This window comes from Rhinolophus sinicus, chromosome 15 (genome assembly GCF_057876585.1).
Source record: "Rhinolophus sinicus isolate RSI-liver-muscle chromosome 15, RSI-T2T, whole genome shotgun sequence".
Lineage (NCBI taxonomy): Eukaryota > Metazoa > Chordata > Mammalia > Chiroptera > Rhinolophidae > Rhinolophus > Rhinolophus sinicus.
The window spans coordinates 30,748,834-30,770,331 of record NC_142515.1 but is presented as its reverse complement, the minus strand read 5'-3'; the positions used below and the strand labels follow the sequence as shown (position 1 = coordinate 30,770,331).

At 39.0% G+C, this 21,498-nt stretch overlaps 1 protein-coding gene across 2 annotated transcripts in view; it reads right to left on the bottom strand.

Annotated features, from left to right (window-relative positions):
• Positions 1 to 3,159: 3,159 nt before the first annotated feature.
• HTR7 (5-hydroxytryptamine receptor 7) overlaps positions 3,160 to 21,498 on the bottom strand; it is an 80,815-nt gene continuing 62,476 nt past the window's right edge. The window contains exons 2-3 of one of the 2 annotated variants that reach the window (XM_088791959.1): positions 12,245 to 13,008; positions 3,160 to 4,846 (exon numbers count right to left, since the gene is read on the bottom strand). In XM_088791959.1, coding sequence (XP_088648085.1) covers positions 12,246 to 13,008 — 763 coding nt within the window. In that variant the 3' untranslated portion in view covers positions 3,160 to 4,846; position 12,245. The remainder of the gene's footprint in view (positions 4,847 to 12,244; positions 13,009 to 21,498) is intronic. The other variant, XM_019739117.3, reaches the window with a different exon arrangement.

The window sequence follows — 21,498 nt, the reverse complement described above, 5'->3', positions numbered from 1 at the left end:
TTCACCAAAGATAGTTTGCAAACACTGCTCTATATCACACTCCTTTAAACAAATTCAAATAAAACAGAGCTCTAATTTAGCATCTTTTCACCTGCTAAACAACAGAGGGCTGTACTAGATCATCCATGAAATTCTCTAGCTCTGTTAATTCTCCATGGATACAGTGCCACCTCTTTCTTACATGTGAATTATTCACTTTGCAAATTATCCAGGACAAAATTTTGTATTTACAGCTTACGTTCTGCTGCCTCTCATTGTAGCTCTGCACCGTCTCTCCCACTGTGAGACAGTGTGGGGTTGAAGAATAAAAAGCATTTTAATAATAGCCTAATCAAAATGTAATTAAGAAAAGTAATTTGGCACCAAATACATTACATAATACACATCAAAGATAAACTCTAGATATTCTTTACCATCTGCTATTTTGGATCATCACGGTCTCCTCTGCTGAGATTTAAACATTTATATTTGTATCAATATATTGAAGCGTGCGTTTCTGAACTTCCTTGTGCTTGCCTCATTAACATATATCACATCTTATTATAATCATTTGTGTAATGTTCAGCTGCCTTGCTAGACTTTTAGCTTCACAAGAATGGAGATCATTTCTGTGTTACTCACCACTGGGTTGTAGTGTTTTAGTCTTTGATATAAAGATATTTGTTTGAATTAATGAGTGAATAGATGAATCAGTGAAATTCTTAGAGGAAGAAGCATGAATTAGGTTTTCATTGCGTTACAATTGCTTTGCAATAGCTTGACTATTCCTTGTCCATTAGCTTACTATTGTTCCATAATTTCTGAGCATAATTCTATAGTTTGAATAGAATCTAAGATTTCATGTGTGTCTGTCCAGGAAGCCATAGTTACAAGATGTCTTAATTCCTTCAGTTCAGATTTTTTTTTTAAAAAAAAGCCAAATGCCCAACATAACTGTTATGTACAAATCGATTTCTGACAGTTGTCAACTTTTCTCCCTTTCTGCTTCAGATTAGCCACAGTAAATTTTGCTTTTACATTTTTATTCACATCACATCACATCTCTTACTTGTATTGCCTAAGCAGGGTTTTGTTTTGTGTATTTTATTTTTTTAGCCAGCAGGAGCCTGAAAAGCAAAATACTTTAAGAAATTACCTTCTTTCTCCAGAGAAAGTATAGACAAAGCAAGTTTAAAAAAAGATCCAATTAAATAAGCGTCTGTCTCTGGGAACTAGATCCCCTGAGTTGGTGCTCAAGGTCTGCATGTTTCACACGTATTATCTAACAAGGTCTCCCAGTTTTGATTTACACTGCTTACTGTAAGGAATGACATCACAATATGCATCACTCCTAGTGGTTTCAAAATGTGCTGACCCTCTGAAAGTTTCCAAATGGATTCTTTGTGTGCTGTTAGGGACCATCTGGCTAGCTGTAGATAAACAAGTTTCAGCATATGGGCCATAACACATACACAGCTCTGCTCCACTAGTGCAGAAAATTAAGAAAAGGTTGTTCTCTTGATATGAGAAACTCATGCAAAAGTAGCGGCACTGTGGAGTGGAGGGCCTGCCCTAAGGGCATGCAGGAGAGCTTAATTCCTACTCCGTCCGTCTCTCCCACTCATTGCACGTGTCACTTCATCAATCCAAGTCTCCTCAATTTCCTCATCTGAAAATTAGAAAGGGTGTCAAGTCAACGCTGGCCTTCCTCCTTCCCTTTCCAAGTCCTTCCATCCCTCCCTCCTTCTTTCCTTTCTCCCCTCTTATTAAAAAATATTTATTATACACCTACTATATGAGGTGTGAGGTGCTGAACATATTGGTGAGGAAAGCAGACATGGTCCCTGCCCCTGAAGAATTCCTAAACAATGATGAAGACATACATTAAACAAATAACTGAGAACAGGAAGAATATTCCAGGCAGTAAGGGAAAGCATGTGAAGGTCCTGAGATGGGAAGGGGCATGGACTGTTTAAAAATGCAGGATTTGTAAACAATTATGTCCATTAAATTGAGAATTCGGTTGACAATCAAAATGCTGAAAGGAAAATTCTCACCATCTCCAGATGGCAATTCAGAATATTATATTAGCATAAACTATTTGAAAAATTGCCTGAATTTTCTATCCTTATTACTAATCTCATGACTGAAATTGATGATCTAATAAAATTGCATGAAAACATAATCACCAAAAACATATATAAGCATCTCAAGCACATGACACCATGTTAAATGCTTTAAGAATTACAAAAGTTTCCAGAAAACCTAGGAACTCTATGAGTGCCTCTGGTTTAATATTTACAGACTAAAACTAAACAACAAGGCAACAGTCATTAGCTCTTACAAATACTTTACTCCCTAAACATGGTTTCCAAATACTCAGCCTTTCCAGAAAATGATAGCTAACATCCTAGATTGAGATGAGACATTAGTCATAATAGTCATTCTTGATGAACAGACAGAAAATATATGTAAAATGTTTATTTCAGTGATTTTCCCAATTCTTAGTTAAAACAAAAGCTGTCCCTTTGCCACAATTTATGCCATATGTGAAATGGTATTATAAATTGTTTGATATTTTTCTCATTCAATTTCTACCTTTTCCTTTCATTTGGCTGTCACACATGTAAAGAGCAGTGAACAGTGCCCAGCCCTGGTAGCCAGAATGGACCTGAGTTCCATAATCAGGTATTCAAATCAGGTGGGATAAAGACCCAATTTGAATAACTAAGGTCCTAATAAAATAATTTGAAAAATACATTTGGAAACCTTGATCAATCCAATTAACCATAATGCCTGACTTTTGAACAGGGAAAAAAAAAATTGTCCCTCTTTGCAAACTGCTATGACACTTACTACACTATATGGAGAAATGTCTGCCTTGTACCTGAAGGCAAACTCCTTAAAAGTAAGAATTTGCTTTACCCCTCTTGGTTCCTTCGTTGTCCACAGTGCTGAATATAGCAGGAGTTCAATAAACGTTCATCAATCAGAAATGAATGCTCATTCTTAAAAAATTTACAAAACGGATGAATCCTCACAGTGAAATGCAATTAATTACAGAACTGTCTTGATTACCTGTTAGAATTTAGCAAATATATAAAGCTTGCCCTTCTGCCATTCTACATAGCCAACATTTATGACACCAGACCTTCAATTAAAAATCATTACTTACGTTGCTTTATTACAGCTATAAATAAACTTTATTTGATGTAAAGTAATAAAACATTTTCAAATTTAACAACATTTATCTGACCAGAATTAACCATTTAAATTATGAGTATAAGTATATACAGTCACTTTTGCAAATCTGCGGTTCAGGAATTTGTACAAGCTTTGTCTCAAAGGACAGGCCCACCTCCCCTTTCAGGAAAGGCAGACCCTTCCCTGTATCTGATAAGAAGCAATGTCAGCGAAAGTTGGAAAAAATCCATAATCCACATTGGAATTCCACGTTATCCTGTGAGGGAACATCTACATTTATGGTAGGAAAATAGTATTCTCTTTCAGTTCTCTTTTATCAAATGAAGGTTTGCGTTCATTTTTTCCCCCTTAGAGGTACTCTTCTTTTCTCATCTCCTGTCTTCCTGTCTCCTTAGCTCATAACATTACACAGTTCAACTGAAAAAAAAAAAAAATGCTGTCCTCTTCTGTTTCCTCGTCTGCCCTAATGCCTACCACTTTGGGGAGGGAGAGGGGAGGAGAACAGAATTGCCCAGGCACACATTTGATTTAAGATACAGAGAACACAACAATGAGTCTTCCAGAAGGAACAGAATGGTATTCGGGAGTGTTTACCAAGAGTGGCCCAGGTGACCTCCGGTTCACACAATTCAGTTGAACACAGTGCTACTCAACAAGAACTGACGTACTGATGCTTCACCTCCAGAAGTATCGCCTTTCATGGAAAGCCCACTATTCCCCTACTTCCTCCCCCAGACACACAGTAATGAGCCAGCCTGTGCGCCCACTGCACCCGGGGGGAATGAGAGTCCGTTTAGTGCCGACACCCACGTTAGCCTACAGAGCAGGAAGGTGGCACTCACTCTTCATCCTGGTAGAAATCCTCAGGGAAGGAATCTCTCTCACGTCTCAGGACTGCTTGGAAGAAGTGTGAGCCCAAGAAAAGCTTTATTCCAGTTTTATGATCGTCTCCATCCTGAGATCTGTTCCTGAGTTATACCATAACAGTAAGTGAGTTAACAAAGAAAGTACGTTGGTGGGAAAGTCACAGGGACCCTGCAGAAAAGCCAAACTGTTTGACAGAAGCTTAAAACAGACACTGCTCTGGGAAATCATTTGTATGAGCTGATGGCGGGATTCTGTTTTCTAACACAGACATGCAACATATTCAACACTATGCTGACTGCAGTTAGCTTAGAAAAACACCCTTCTGTCCTACAACAAAAGAAATTCTGCCTCATGAACGATTCCTGGATATTCACCACAATGCCTAGACTTGGAAGCATGGGAAGCGCACACTGGAACTCACTGCCACTTGCATGGACTTGGACATACGCAAAGCACCAGAAACGGTTTGCTTTCTGGCATTCAGCCCTGTTCGACTGCTTACAGCTGAGCTGATCTGGCTGTCTTTAACTGAGGGCTATTTTCAATTGCACACAATAGCACTGATCCACAGGAAAAAAAGGAGGTCACCATCTCCCTCATAATATACTTTGTACAAGAGGTCACCCTGCTTGTCACATCTGAGCCCTCCCAAGAAAGGACAGAAGCCACGTTCCATAGTTTCAGCAAATGATTTCCTTCTGTCGCCAACTCTGTCTTGCCTTGTTTTTGTTGTCTCCACGATTTCGCTTTTGATCATGAATCATGACTTTTTTTTCTACAGTAGTCAGAGTTTTGTCTATAAAGAGAGAGAAAGAAGACAAAAAAATGCTTTAGCAGAACCATAAATGTTGAGTGTTTTGAGGTGGGTGGATTTAATTTTGACAGCATTTAGTAATTTGAATCATTTGTGGCTCCTAAGGGGTTACGAGCATCTCTAAAGGGAAAGAAAAAGGGCTGTGACTTTTTTTCGTAGATTTTATAACTTTTACAAGTTGCCAGGGCCTTCATTTATTTGCAAATCTGCCCCAGATACCCCATTTAGAAATTCGCTTGTATAAATACAGCTGTAGCCAAAAATGGCTCCACTCTCAAAAATCCTTGCAAACTACTACTGCACTTGCCCTCCTTGAAAAGAATAATGGTGACTACTAATGACAAATGGTCTCTCCTGGAAACCTTGAGGTTGCATTATAGTAAGCCATGTGCGCAGAGACCAGGAAACACCACCACCCACACTTCCTTCCTCCCAGATTCACAGAAGTAGCATGAGTCATGGGTGGAGTCATGGGTGAAGTCTTGACCAACGGCTGAGACCAACGGAAGAGCCTTTTTCTCCCTGGTGTAGAGCACCTTCCATCTACCATGTTTCCCTGAAAATAGACTGGGTCTTATATTAATTTTTGCTCTAAAAAATGCATTAGAGCTTCTGTTCAAGGAATGTCATCCTGAAAAATCATGCTAGGGCTTATTTTCCGGTTAGGTCTTATTTTCGTGGAAAGACAGTAGATCCACACTCCCCTAACTCTGTACCTTCACAGGACTCAACTTACCAAACCATGGTACATGCTTATACTTGACAGCTAGGTCTATGAGGTTCCAGGGCCTGCCACTACACCCCCAGCCTCTGCCTCCCCATCCCATTGAAAGTGCCCCCTCATTTGGCTACGAAGACTCCAAAAACGGGTTTTCCCGATAACAGGATCGGTTTCTCCACCAGACACCATCTCTCGCTTTGTCCCTCACCTCACACAATGACGCCTGAGGCCACGTCTCAGCTCAGGTCCACGGCTCCAGGCTCCTGGGTATCTGAGAGCAGGTTCTGAAAACGGGTTGTGTCGCCGACAGCGCTCCACACTAATTCCTAGCAGGGGCCCTGCCTCTTCTCAGCACAGAGGAGACCGTACTTCATCTGCAGCTCTCAGCAGCCCAGGCACTGTACTGAATCCCTCAGGCCTCGAGCCACAGGGCCACCTCGGACGTCTCCCTTTCCTCACCACCCACCTGCTAGTCAACTTCCAAACGTCCAGACATCCTTGGCCTCTTTCCAAGTCTCGATGCCACCCTCCAGGGTGGGCCTTCCTGACAGGAAACCTTACTTTCACATTGGTCTCCTAACCCATCTCCCTTCTCCCGCTGTGAACCCTTATTTACACTGCAGTCCTGGTCTCACTCCGGCTCAAAGGCCTTCATCTCTCCTCCCACCCACACAGCCACCTGGCCCTCTGTGATGACCCCCACTCGACCCAGCTTCCAAGTTCTGCTGGAGACATGCCCCAGGTTCCTTACCTACCGCATCCAAACCTGTGTGCTGCCGTCCATACTCTCACCTTTGCTTTGACAAACCCCAACCCCACCTCCGTCCCTCACATCCCTTATTAAAATTCTACTCTTTATTCAAGACCCACCCCAATGATCACCTCCTTCATGATGTCCACCACAGATATTTTCTTCCTGAGACATCCCCCCAAGGCTTATTTTTCTTCTATACCCATCTGTACTGCTTGATTTTACTTTGTGCTATGTGTATTTACTCTCTACTTAGAAAACAAAAACAATTTTTTTTTTGAAAACTCACGAGAGGTTAATTGCCTGTCGTTTAACGAGATGTCACAAAATTAAAATATAGAGAACTGTAAAGCATGAAGTAAAAAAGCTATTATTATTACGCATTGATTATTTAATAAAAATAAAGTGCAAATTCCGGCTAGTTAAGGATGAGGAAAATACTACTGTGGGGGTGAAATCATCGATGAAATAGCAAACTTTTTGGTATATTTCTGTCTTTAAGGCAACATCCCACCACAGAAACCTAAAGTTTCAGGGGCCTTGATACTTCTTCCCAGTTCCTACTGGGACCCATTTCGTTTGATTTTTCTAATCACTGGTTTCCATAAAGAAAAGGTAGAATGTCCCTGAACTCCAAAGCTTCAGCACAAACCCTGGAGCAGTATGTTGACAGAATTCACGGCAGGAACCCAAGGTTACTCCGCTATGATTAACCACTGTGATCGACAGGGATCATAAGAGGCTCTTGGAAGAGAAAGACAATACATCACCAAAGAGAAGAAGGGAGCAGGAAAGGAAGAGCTACTTCAAAACAATTTCATGAAAGTCTTTTATATGGAAGTAGTTTAGAAACTGCTTTTCAATATTGCTCACAATATGGTGTCAAAGAACGAAAGTCATCAAAATATGACATTTAATAGCAATTTAGGCAATTCAAAAAAAAATCCATAAAGTCAACAAAAAGGAAAAAAAATCCCTGCTTATATCACATTTGATTTTATATTATCGGTATTTGAATACTTGTGAAAAGAGGACAAAGGTTAAAGATAGTGGATTAAAATTACCAGTGAAGTAGTCATGGCCTTTGCCCTCTAGTCCTTCCGTATCCCAGGGAAGATTCCTAAGCACCTGCTAGACACCTGAGCCTCTTGCTGATAAAGAAAATGGGAAGAAGTGGGTAAATATTTGGAAGTAGCAATACACAGTCTAGTAGACTGTTTATACAGGAAGAAAACTATGATGCAGGAGAAAAACACTAGAGCCAAGAATGCAGTTGGGGGGAAAGAAAAAGAGACTAGAACCTAAGCATCCAGAGTGGGAGAACAGGGCTGGTGAGATTCGCAGGAAGAGCGCTTTGTGTCTAGGATGGCCCAAGAAATATGAGCATCGGAGAGATGGGTGGGGAACAAAGGCTTCTATGAAGGTTTGCTGTGAGCAATGGGTTGGACACCGTGTCATTTTTTTAGAGACTCCAGTCGAGTTACGAGTTGTTTGGGGTTACCCAACTCGTGTTTACTTAAATGTAACTGTGCAAAGTGTGAACTGTGTGTGGTATTTTGGTCACTAGTCTTTTACTAGCTACCACCAGACCACATCTACTGCCATCTCGGCCCACTGGACCATGCGATTCCAGAGGCAAGAACTGTCACTTATTCATCTTTCCATCCCTGGCCATGCCTGGCACCGTGCCTTGTACATAGTAGGCCCTCAAATGTTTCTGGAGAAAACTAGCCATTGAAGACAGTCTACGTCCAGCCTCCAACTTCTGATTCGTCCCACATGGTGCCACTGAATCAGTCTTCATCGCTTCAATAATTCCATTCTCCTATTTGCAGAGAATCAATGGATTACTACTGTCCACACTAGCGTTTCTCAACTTTAGCATTATAGACATTTTGGGCCAGGTAATTCTTTTGTGGGGAGCTGTCTGTGTATTACAGGGCATTTAGCAGCATCCCCAGCTTCTTCCCACTATATGCCAGTAGGTACTCCCCTCCCCCAGCTGTAATAACCAAAAACATTTCCAGACTTGTCAAATGTTCCTTGGGGGCAAAATCACCCCTGGTTGAGAACAACTTGTCTACACTAAAATCTCAAATTCTTGAGGCTGGAATAGAAGACCCTTCATAATTTAATTTTATTCTACCTTTCCATTGTGATATCCAAATCTTCCCCCACCCAATACTTAGCTTCAGCCAGACTCTCCGTTGCATAAGGGTGCCTCTACGTGAAATGTCCCCTTCACCTGGAGAACCATTTCTACACTCCTTTCGTTACAAATGCTTTGACCACCTTCACAGACATATCCTTCAGGAAGTCTTCCTGGATCGGGTGAGGGTAAGCTCCGAATTACTTTCCTCTCCTTTGAATCGTAGAGCCTTTCCTGTCTTCCCCTTCCATTTGCTCTCATTACAAAAAGGGTGAATGTGCATATGTGTGTGTTTGTGTACGGTCTGTCCATTAGGAATATGTGCACTAGGACAGAAAAGGCAGCGTGCATTTTCTGCATCCTCCTCAATGATGGCACAGTTATGAACAAGAATTTAAAAAGGCGTCTTCCCACATTGGAACTGACTGGAAAGCTTCCTGGTATAGAATGTTTTAAATAGCACCTATTGCAACTCTCTCTTAGAAATTTCTTAAAAGTTAATGGGTATTTAGGCCAATCATCTGAAATGATTTTAATATTCTATAATTTTAAGTACAATCAATAACTATAAATTCAAACACAGAGAGATGTAATGACGGGACAGTCATTTTCTTAGACCAGAGGATAGCAAACATGACCTGTAGGCCAAATCCAGCTGTCCACCTGTTTTTGTAAACAAAGTCTTACGTACTCATTTGGTGATTGCTTTCTCACTACTAAGACAGAGTGAGGAGTTTCAATAGAGACCTACAGCCATCAACGCCTGAAGTATTTACTATCTGGCCCTTCACAGCTTAACAGTTTGCTGTCTTAGACTAACCGGAAAACAATACCCAAGTGTCCACACTAGCTAAAGACACAGAGGTAAATATCCTTGTAAGCTACGTTAGCTGATTTACTTTTATAAAAGACACAGTAGCACGGAAGTTAAACGCACTTCTCAACACACAGATTTCCTGGGTCAAATCCAGCTCTATCACTCTCTATATGTATGACTTTGGGAAAATTATTTGAGCTCCCAAGCCCTTGTTTTGTCATCTTCAGAACAGAGATGAAGAAAACCAACTTCTCATAGTTTTAAGGATTAAGTGATATAATTCACATGAAGTCTCAGCATAGTGCCCGAGAGTGAATCTTCAATACATGGGGCATATTATTATTTTAAACTGGAGAACCTATTTGTGTGACATTTGAACATTTTGTATTTTGTGAACTATCTGAATTGTGTGAAATATTATCTAAAAAAATCAATAAAATTACTCTCCAGTTCTGTGACTGTATAGGAGGCGTACAAAACAGGGGTGTTCTCTAGTTCAAGATCTCCTTTGTTCCTTCCTAGTTTCTACACTGGCTGCTTAACTGGACTCTCTGCCATGAGACTTTCTATTTTAACTGCCCTTCCCACTGCTGCCAGACAGACTTTCCTCAACCCACGTCTCAGCATGTTACTCCTGAGAACCGAAACCAACATGCTCTCCTGTTCCTGTGCTAAACAGCTCTGGGACTAGGCAGAATCATCCAGCTATTTATCCCAGGAAATAGTTGCTTCCAAAAGAAGACTCCACACCAACAGTACAGCTTACTTTGCAAGACTAATAGTTTGCTTGCTAATCCTGGTTTTAAGGCCCTCACTGAGCTGCGCCCACCAATCCGAAGCTACTATATCATAAACACTGCCCAGTCCTCTCCAGCTCCCCACCCTCACGTCACCCAGCACAAGCCCTAAAACTCTATGAATATACTTTCCTTACTTCCTCCATCTGAGAAACTACCAAAACTCTGTCAAGAAGGTGTCCTGCCACACACCACTAAGTCTAACAAACTTAACTTACTTCTACTAACAGATTTTTGTAATGGTCTTTTTAGACAGCTGATGGCTACAATTCCCAGCCAGCTCAAAAACATTCCATAGTTCTTCACTGACTACAGACTGAAATCATTGGACAAATACAGTTGCACTGGGGTAATTTGTACATCTACCACTTAGGGGCTATGTGACCTTAGGTAAGTTACTTTATGTCCCTGAGCTTCAGTTATTCTTCAGAAAATTGGGGATGCTAGAAGCACCTAACATTGCAAGTAGAATGGTGTATAACATGTGAAAGGTGTTTAATAATTGTTAGCCATTATCACTTTTATTTATCATCTATTGTGTGCCAGTCACTGTACTAGATCTGTAAATAGAAATCTAACTAAGACACAGCTCCTTCTCTGAAGGAACTTACAATCTGGTGAGCAAACACTAGTGGTCAATTCAGTAACAATCTTATAGTCCTGGAAAGATCTCTGGGGATACAGGTTTGCCATAGTGCATATTCTAGAAGCAAAAATTGTATTCTTCAAAAAAAATTGTTTTTAACATTTTTATTTGAACACTTTCATTATGTACAAAAGAGGATAGCTAACAGATGTAAAAATGAATACCTGTGAAGCTACACCCAGGTTCAAGAACTAGCATTATCTGTAGTCCCACAACTTGGAGTTCCCAGGCCAAAAAACAATCTCTGGTTTCCCTCATCCCTGCTAGGGGATGTTTCTGCCTGCTTCATTCTAGTGAAGTTAGCGAACAGGATGAGTTCCTAGAAGTGTTCAGAGCCATTTGGGGGAGTAGCCTACATTTGGAGCCTCTGGAGTCTATTGTAATCCCTGAGGGTACTTTGGTGCTCTCCTTGAGCAGGGCTGTTCCCAAGATACCTGGGAGCACAGAGGTGACCTTGCCACCTTTATTACACACAAAGGAGTCTAATGCATGAAAACAAGATAGAAGTAAGATTCAGATGATGTGGAATCTAGACCTAGCTACTGGTGCCACGAGCTTACAGGGCCATCTCACTTCTGTCAAATGAAGGGTCTGGCTGGACAAGATGACTGGGAAGGTCCCTGTCAGCTACAGTGGTCCATGGTTCTCTGGTCCATTCCCTCCTGCCAGGTGTAGTGAAGAGGACTGCCGTCTCCTCTCACATGCCCAACACTAATGGGCTCTCTCTCACCAGCACCTTCCATCTTCTCATTCCAGTGTCTTTCCCCTCAGCTTTCCATCACGACGATGTCTCCTCTACCTCAAATTTAAAGCAAAATCTTCATCTGACCTGCTAACAACTCTAATTACTATACTGTCTCCTACCTTCTTTACAATGTTAAAGTCATTACAGTGGGTTACATGGGAAGGGTCCATTTCCTTACCACCACTGGCCCTTTGCACTCTTTTTTCAGATCCCAACACCCTATTGCAACTGCTTCCTGGAAAGTCATTAATGCCTCCTAGACAAACTCAACAACTCTCTACCAGTTCTCAACTCCCAAGAAAGCAGGCAGCACTTCCTAAAAGCTCTGTAGCTTCCAATCTGTGTGAACTGCTTTCTTTATCAGTAAGGGTTGAGGCCATCAAAAAAAGTTTTACTGGATGTAAGAGTAATAGCAACGAAAATTATAATGTTACAGTAATTAGAAATATACGGACATCATTTGGATGTTATTAATGGAGAAAGGATGGGAAACATCATTTTCTTTGTCGTCAAGCGTATTAACTGCAGCTCATCGGCACATCAGTCTCGGCTTCCAAACCAACTAAGTACCTATCTTTGGCTTTCAGAATGCTGTTGGGTAGAGGACTGGAATCCATAGAATTCTAAATTCAAGTCTAATATGCTTAGTAGAATATAAGGCAGCTACAAATGCAGGAAGCTTTCTGAGACATGTTTCATTCAAGACGTTCTAGAGAACAGTTGGGGGGATGAAAGGAAAATAGTGATAAATGACCTTACAGCACAAGCTCGGGCCTGTCTGGCCTCTCGGCAAGCTTCAGGGCCTCATGCATGCCTGCAGCCGAGAGCTTCCGGTTGATATTCCGGTACTGGCACTGGAGCAGGCTGCGATAGGTGGTCCTCAGGTCCCGGTTGAAGAAGGCATATATAAAAGGGTTAATGAGAGAGTTTGCATAGCCCAGCCACAGAAATGTCCTCTCCACCCACAGCGGGATACAGCTGCAGGCAGTGCCACAGATGAAGGGTCTGGCTGTGGAGAGGAGGAAAAACGGCAGCCAGCACACGGTGAAGGCCCCGACAATGATCCCCAAGGTGGTGGCCGCTTTCTGTTCCCTCTTAAAGATGGAGATGTTTTTTCTTTCGTGTTTGAGGAGTCTCGAAAGGTTGGCACACTCCTCCACCTCCTTCTGGAGCTTCACCATGCCGTTCAGGGAGATGATGCTGTCCGGCTCCTGCAGGCGTGGGAAGCCAGGGAACTTGTGTTTGGCAGCGCTCTTCCTGGCGGCCTTGTAAATCTGGTAGTACATGAAAAGCATGACGGACATGGGGATATAAAATGCCACTGCGGTGGAATAAATCGTGTAGCCAAAATCCTGGCTGATCAGGCACACCTTGTCGTCATTTACATTCTGAGCCCATCCAAAGAGTGGGGGTAAAGTGATGGAGGCGGAAAGAAGCCAGACGGAGAGGATCATTTTTGCCATGCATTTTCCATTCTGCCGCACAGGATACGTCAGTGGCCTCGTGATCCCAAGGTACCTAGGGGAGAAATGGAAATAGAACGTGTGACTACAGTGACCACAACTCATCAACTAGCAAGTACCTCCAGCTACGTGCTAGCCTTTATACCTAGTAGCTCCATTCCTCACAATAGCCCTTCTAGGTAGGCATCATTATTCCCATTTTTCAGAAAGGTAAACCAAGGCTCTGAGAAGTTACTTATTGTATTCCTGGTCACACAATTAGCTAGAGGTGCTACCAGGATTCAGTAAGAGCACTGTGCCTGTAATACTAGTTCATGCTCTTTTCACACCGGGTAACTTCTCACATTGCATGTAGTCAATGAACTGAAGATTAAACATCCGCCCTCCTATGACCACTGCCACCGAAATGAGCCAGGAACAAAATGTGAAGCCTGATGTGGGATGTTGTGACACATCCTCACCAACTAACTAAGGTCTACCACAGTCTGATATTACACACCCACTGATCTGCTCAGCTGTCTTAATTCAGTTCAGCTTTTAACTCATTTTAATGGCTCTGCATTGCAGTGAAAGCACTTCTTTAAGATCACAGAGATTTGTGAGATATTTAGGAAACCCTCTGGTTTTGGAATAGACAATAGCAAGTGACCCTTGTTTTACCCCCAGAAGATTCTCACACGAGAGTAATGTCGGAGAAACACTCTCTCCTCTCTTGAGAAGGCTCACAAGAAAGGGTACAGGTCTAAAAAATATTAGGTAAACACATTTTTTCTGTGCTTAGTTCTATATAGAGAATAAACATTTCTCCGTCTGTTATCAAGGATTTATAATGCAAAAGAGACTCAGCAAACAGAAAACATACAGTAAGACATTTGCCAAATGCTTGTCATTTTCAGTTTTCCAAATCTGTTTTCTCCTCTGTATTTAATGGTCTTGGCTTTTATTTTGGGGAGGATGCAAAGAGCACTTGAGAAGTTAAGGTAAAAGCTGGTCATTTTGTTGTTTTTATACTTCATGTATGTATATAAAAGATACACTCTTGAAACATGAAAAGGAAAGGTACAGAGAGTCCCCAATTTACCAACAGGTTATTTTCTGAAAGTCTGTCAGCTAGTAGGTTGAAATTTTGAAAATAATTATTTTTGTGCTAGAAATAGCCTCATGTCTTATGCTTAAATCGTCCCCAAAAGTCAAAAACCATGCCTTCACCATGAAAATTAGCATCATTGCAAACTTACAAGGTATAACTGAAATACAGTAAAAAGGAATAAGCCAGATTGGATTATTAATCAAGATTATTTATTCATTCCTTCAACAAACATTAATAGAGCTCCTTCTAGATGCCAGGTGCTATTTTAAATGCTGGGGATATGGCAGCGAATAAAACACACAAAACTCTTGAATGCAGGCACGGGAAAATCATGTCCGGGTTGAACAAGAAGACAGCCTCATGGTAATGCTGAAAGGACTCCTGATCCCGTCCAAGGATGCCTGTTCTTCGCTTCCCAACCTCTGCTTTCCCTTTGCCTCGATAATACTGACCCACAAGCACCATCCTTAGGCTTATCAGCTGTAACTCGGATTATGTTTTGGCTCCCCAATAGAATGATGAGAAAGAGAGAGGTTTTCCTGAGAACGCAAGAGTAAGAGCTGAAAAGGAAGAGAAAAGAGAAAAGGAGGTCAGAAGGAGGGAGGAAGGGAGGAAGAGGAAAGAGAGAGGGAAAGTGAAAAGAGAAAGCAAGAGAAGGATAATGTGAAGTAGCCTTTGCCTTATGTGGCATTTTCTAAAATTGTCTGAGTTTTTAGCTATGGGAGGAAATTTTTAAGGGAAAAAAAAAGAAAGTACCACGGAAACCCCTGAAAAAAGGTGTTCAAATTGACTGGAAGACCACACTTAAGCTGATCCCTGCCCCAACACTGAATGCAGATGGTTCACTAAGGGAAAAACAAAAGTCTCCCTTTCTTTGCTTTGGTTCAGGAGCTCTCTCTCTAGCCGGAAGTCCTTTGCAGACCTCTCCTTTTGGACCTAGTCCTTAACTGTCTATCAGCTCCTGTAGATGTAGACATTGGCTCCTTCCTTGTTTCCCAGCTCACCGAGGCCAAATTTGTTAGGACTGGGACTTCGATTATCTTCTCTTTTGCTGTAGCCACAGGCATAAGCTGGCTTATTCCCAAACCAGGATCTGGCCTCCAAGATACCAACCCAGGCTGCAGGTCCAACAGGAAAAGATTTGTTCATACAGTTCCCCAGGTAGCCACCAGATGGCAATGTCAGACCATCTTACACCTACTGAACTAGGGGGTCAGGATGGTGGGTAGTTATTATAGAACAGGTGTTTGTTGGAAGGAGGAAATAGGATTACTCACGACAAGAAAACAAGTTACATTTCATTTGTGAAGTTATACCAAAAAAAAATTAGCCGGTCTAAAATTCATAACCTGGTGAACTCTATTTTTGAAGAAATCAGTTCAGTTCTCCCTTCCATCCTTCACGTTTTCCTTACTCAAATATTATCATCAGGCTTAATTAAATCCAGCCTTTCTCCAGTTCACATGAATAATATAGAATTCATAAAGATTAATCCTGAGAGATGAATTAATTGAGATTAAGGACATCTCAGAATATTAAATAATCTCATAAGAACAGCATGGTTCATTCTAACATACTTAGTCTGACTTATATTACATTTCAGTGATGTGGGATTGGCCCATATTTGGTCCTTTCTGAATGTACAGATTATATTCCATAAACTTCTATTTTATGCCAAGTTCTCTAATGATCTCAAGTCATATTCTCCAGTAAGGGAGCTATATCTGCTTCTTCAGTCTCCTGGGTACCTCTTAATGAGTGAAGGCTAAAGTCAACCAAGAGACGATTAGAAAAAATGAGTGCTTATTAAAGTGTCTGGAAATAAAATAAATAAACAAAACTCAATAGTTTTTTTAAAAAAATTAACAATTAGAAAATATTATAAAAGTAAATAATTCTATGCACAACAAAAATCAAAAAATTAAAATATCTAGAAAAATCTATTAAAATGGCTAAGCTTATAGGAAGCAAACATAAAATGCTACTGAAAGACCTAAGAGAATGCTTGGACCCATGGGGGAAATACTTTTTTTAAAATAAGAAAACCTGGTATTATAAAAGTGCCAATTTTTCCTTAATTAATCTAGAAATATTGTATAACTCCAGTTGAAAACCCAGGAAGGATGTTGGTTAGTGTGATCAAGTGATTTTTAATTTCATCAAGTAAATATGCAAAAATAGACAGAAAACCTGAAAAAGAAAAAAATTAAGGGATACTTATCCTATAAATAGTAAAACGCCACAGGAAAAAAAATCTCAATAAGAATTATCCAGAAATAGACAGATCAATAGAATAGAACAGATCCAAATATATCAGGAAATTTAATGTAAGAAAATGAGTCATTTTAAATCAGTAATAAAAGAGACATTCATGAAGCCTAACAACTGGCTAGCAATTAGGATAAAAATAAAACTGGCTTATCTTTCTTCCTACTCAAAAATAAATGCCATACTATCAGACAGAGAAATTAAGAAAACAATCCCATTTACAATTGCATCAGAAAGAATAATACACCTAGCAATAAATTTAAACAGGAAGTAAAAGATCTGTACTCTGAAAACTATTGACTGATAGAAGAAATTAAGGAGGACACAAATAAATGAAAGGATATACCATGCTCATAAATTAGAAGAATGAATTAAAATGTTCATACTATCCAAAGCAATCTACAGATTCAATGCAAATCCTATTAAAATGTCAATGGCATTTTTCACAGAACTAGAGCATATAATCCTCACATTTATATGGAGTCACAAAAGACTCCAAATAGCCAAAGCAATCTTGAGAAAGAAGAACAAAGTTAGAGGTATCACACTCCCTGATTTCAAACTATACTACAAAGCTATACTAATCAAAATAATATGTTACTGGCACAAAAACAGAAACATATGTAGATCAATGGAATAGAATAGAGAGCCCAGAAACAAACCCTCACTTACTTATATGGTCAATTAATTAATCTATGACAAAAGAGGCAAGAATATACAATGAGAAAAAGACAGTCTCTTCAATAAATGGTGCTGGGGAAACTGGACAGATACATGCACAAAAATAAAACTAGGCCACTTTCTTACACCATACACAAAAATAAACTCACAATGGATTAAAGACGTAAAGGTAAGACGTGAAACCATAAAACTCCTATAAGAAAACATAGGCAGTAAACTCTTTGACATCAGTCTTAGCAATTTTTTTTGGATATGTCTCTTCAGGCAAACAAAGGCAACCAAAGCAAAAATAAACAAATGGGACTAACTCAAACTAAAATTTTTGCACAGTGAAGGAAACCATCAACAAGACAAAAAGGCAACCAACAGAATGGGAGAAGATATTTGCAAATGATATATCCAAAGAGCAAACTTATGGTTGCCAGAGGGAGGGAGGTGGGGGAATGAGTGGAAATAAGGAAGGGAATTAAGAAGTACAAACTTCCAGTTATAAAGTAAGTCATGGGGATGTAATGTATAGCATAGGGATTATAATCAATAATATCGAAATAAGTATGTACCATGACATATGGTTATTAGACTTATTATGGTGATCATTACATAAGGTATGTAAATATTGAAACTAATGTAATATTGTACGTCGACTATGATTAAAAAGAAATTTAAAAAAAAAAAGAAAAAAATGCTAAGAATTGGAAAGAGGTGATGCAAGGGCCCTGTGATAGAGTTAGAGTTTGGAATAAAAAGTTTAGTGTAAAAAAATAATAAATCGATCCCAGGCGGATCAAAGATTACCATGTAAAAACATTAAAACCTAAAATTATTTTCAGGAAATATGGGTATTTATGCAATCCTGAAAGGACAAAGGTCTTTCTTAACCATGATACAAAAGCCTAAAACTATATAATGACATAGTGATACATTTTTGACAAAAATTTTATACACAAAAACAAAAAATAAATGGCATTTACTTTAAAAATCACTATTTACAGAGTTAAAAGTCAAATGACAAATGTGGAGTCCAAATAACAATATCCCAATATTGAAAGGACTCCTTTCAATAAAAAACAACTATCCCACAGGTCAATAAAAAACAACTATCCCAATAAAAATACTGAAGCAATTAATCAAAGAAGAAATAAGGATAGCCAATAAGCACTTAGAAATATGTACAACTTCACTAACAATCAAAGAGATGCAAATTTTTAAATAATGACATACTTTTCGGTCATTTGTCAATGTTTAAGAAATCCAATATAAGGGAGGTGTGGGGGGAAAAAGCACTCTATCATCCTGCTGGTGAGAGAGTCAAATCAGGTAACAGGACTAGAGGGCAGTTTGGCAATTAATACACATTTACCTTCAGGCTGAGCAATCAAGACTTCTAGAAATTTGTCTTGAGAATATAAACATACAGGTGCAAAATGATTCACGTGCAAGGATGTTAACTAAACACATAAGCGAGGGGAAAAAAGATCCAATCTTAATATCTATCAATAGGATATCAGTTTAAAAATATGTGTCATGTAACCTATGATGTATATATCTATTTACTGATACGAAAACCAAAACAACAAACAAGTGGACAGAAAATAATGCCTAGCCGTAAAACACAAGTAATAGTGTCATATATTAATATTTTTAATGTAAAACTAGGTGTTTGTATGAGTGTGTGTGTGTGTGTGTGTGTGTGTGTGTGTGTAGCGGGTGGACTGAGATGTCTAAAAAAATATAATATCTACCAGAATATTAATAGCAATTTTATGAGTTGTAGAGATTTTACTAGTTTAAAACTTTTTCTTTGTACTTTTTTATGCTTGTTAAAAAAACTGTGAGTACATAAAACATGAAAAAAAAACACATCATTTTCATTCTAAGAACAAAATCAAAGATTTCAGAGGAGTCTGTGATTCCTAAGTCATGTAAGTGATTTTGGCAATAGAGACAATCTGGTTCATAAAATGTATAAAAAGCTGATAATTAAATCTTAGATTGTTTTATTTGATTAGCTTTTCAAAAGTGTTTTATTATATTCATAAATTCATACAAATGAAACAAAACTAATTGGCATTTAAAAATCCCATAATTACTACATTAAGTAATACTGGTATTCAGGGAAGTATTTGTCCAAATTGTACATTCATTCTCCCAAATCTTGCAGAGTATAAATCTTACCTTGGAGGGACAGGGAAAAAAGCAGCCTAGATTGATTCTGAATATTCCCTGTTATGCATGGTTAATATTTATCACACTAACATTTTATGTTCACTGTTAATTAGGAAGTGGGGTGCATAGAAAGCCTTCAGAATTTAACTTTAAAATGCACACAAATGTTAAAATACAGTGAGTCTCAGACAAAGGCACCAATGTATTATATAATTGAGAAATGTATGCAACTCACATTAGGAGTTCCATTAAAGAAGGGGTTTGGAGGAAAAGGATTAGGGAGTTATAATCTATATAGAGAGGGATTAGAAAGCAAATTAACTCCACTGCCTGTCACCCCAATACACTTTAATTTAAAAAAAAAGAAATGATAGATAATGGTTCTTTAATTAAATGACTTCCCCTGAGTTGTGTTGCTATAGAATAATTGAAGGCGTAAAAGAAAGTAGGTAGAATTATTCTGAAATGCACTGCATTTGGAGTGTTAGGCTTAAAAAAAGGTTTGTATGCTTAGCATTCCTCTCATGGGAGACCTCCTCCCTCACAGTAGGTGAAACCCATTGGCATCTCCAGCCTACATCACTGGTTCTCAAAGTTGTCAGATTATCACCGAGAAGCTTTTGAAACATATAAATTCCTGGGCCACCATCCACAGATTTTTTTTTTTCAAGAAGGTATGTAGACCCAGGGCTTTGTATTTAGGACTGACTGTTCTAGTTCTTGATCCCATGTACTGCCATTAGAATAGCCTTCTCTTATAGAATTACAAAAACTTTATACTTATTGTATAAGGACCTTAGCTTTACTTTACCTACATCCTAATGGTTTGCCTCCAGTTTGGCCTAACAAAATATCATGACTCATGTTTACATTATCTTAGGTATTTGTTCTATCTCCCAGTACTGTGCCAAATACAATTGAGGTAAAGCATGGTTTTTATGTCTTAAATTATACATTTTTTAAAAATGCATAATACACAACAGGGTTTTGTAAACCTTTTTGACAATAAGAATAAGTATTTCTCACAATAAGAAATATATTTTCCACAGTCACTCAGTAAAAACACTTGTATTTATGTATATACATAAGAAATAGAGGCCTACAAATGTATGTACATATATAAGTACATAGATACAGATATGCTTATATTTACGCATATATGAAATTGAAAAAACAGTTTCACAATACTAAGACCATTATAACTTGAATTCACTCTCTCCTATTATATGCTATTCTACTTTAGATTTTTTTAAATGCCGGTTTTCTAGAGGGTATTATGCTAAGTGAAATAAGTCAGAGAAAGACAAATACCATATGATTTCACTTATATGTGGAATCTAAAAAACAAAATAAATGAACAAACAAAACAGAAACAAACTCGTAGACATAGAAAACAAACTGATGGTTGCCAGGTGAGAGGGTTGTGGAGAGCTGGGTAAAAAAAAAAAAAAAAAAAAGAAAAAAAAAAGAAGGGATTAAGAAGTACCAATTCGCAGTTACAAATAGTCACAGGGATGTAAAGTACAGCATAGAAAATTTAGTCGATAATATTGTAATAACTATGTATGGTGTCAGCAAAGGGTTACTACACTTATCAGGGTGATGACTTTGTAAGTTATATAAATGTCTAACCACTATGCAGTACACCTGAAACTAACACTAAATGTCAACTGTAATTGAAAACTATTTTAAAGCATTTTTTTAAATGTTGGTCTTAATGCACTAAATTGATTTCATAACCCAAAGCCTGGAAATAGGATTTCATATAAGTGCAATGGAGAAACATAAAGCAGGGGAGGGGCATAGAGAGTAGAGGCTGGGGTTCGGAGCAAGTTGCACTATAGATTTGCACTGTGATCAGGACCTCAAAGCCCTTTCATCTCTACCTTTCACAGTAGGTGTTTAGACCTCAGTTTTTCCTTAAACCTTGAAATTGGCTTGTGTCTTTAGGTTGTAGATCTCCACTATCTCAAGCAATAGATTTCTACCCACGTCTTATTCGACAGAACCCAAACCATCCCCCGCAAGGGCACAAAAAGCACTGACTTTGGGCCTATGATTCTTCACTCCTCTACGGCCTCACTTCTAATTCTCTACCTCTCTCTCTCTCACTTTTCAAGTTTACAGGTTTATTCTGGTCCACCTATAGATATACTCGTATGGAAGACTTTCACTCAAATCCCTACCTAACGGACACTTAAAAAAACATAGCCGACTTCCTTCCATCAGAACCCCATTTTAAAGAAAGGAATTGGCAAATTAGGCAGCAACTTGAGTTGATCCAATAGGAGAGTAAGAGGACGGTGATACAAAACATCTGAGAAAGGAAGCAAGACTAGA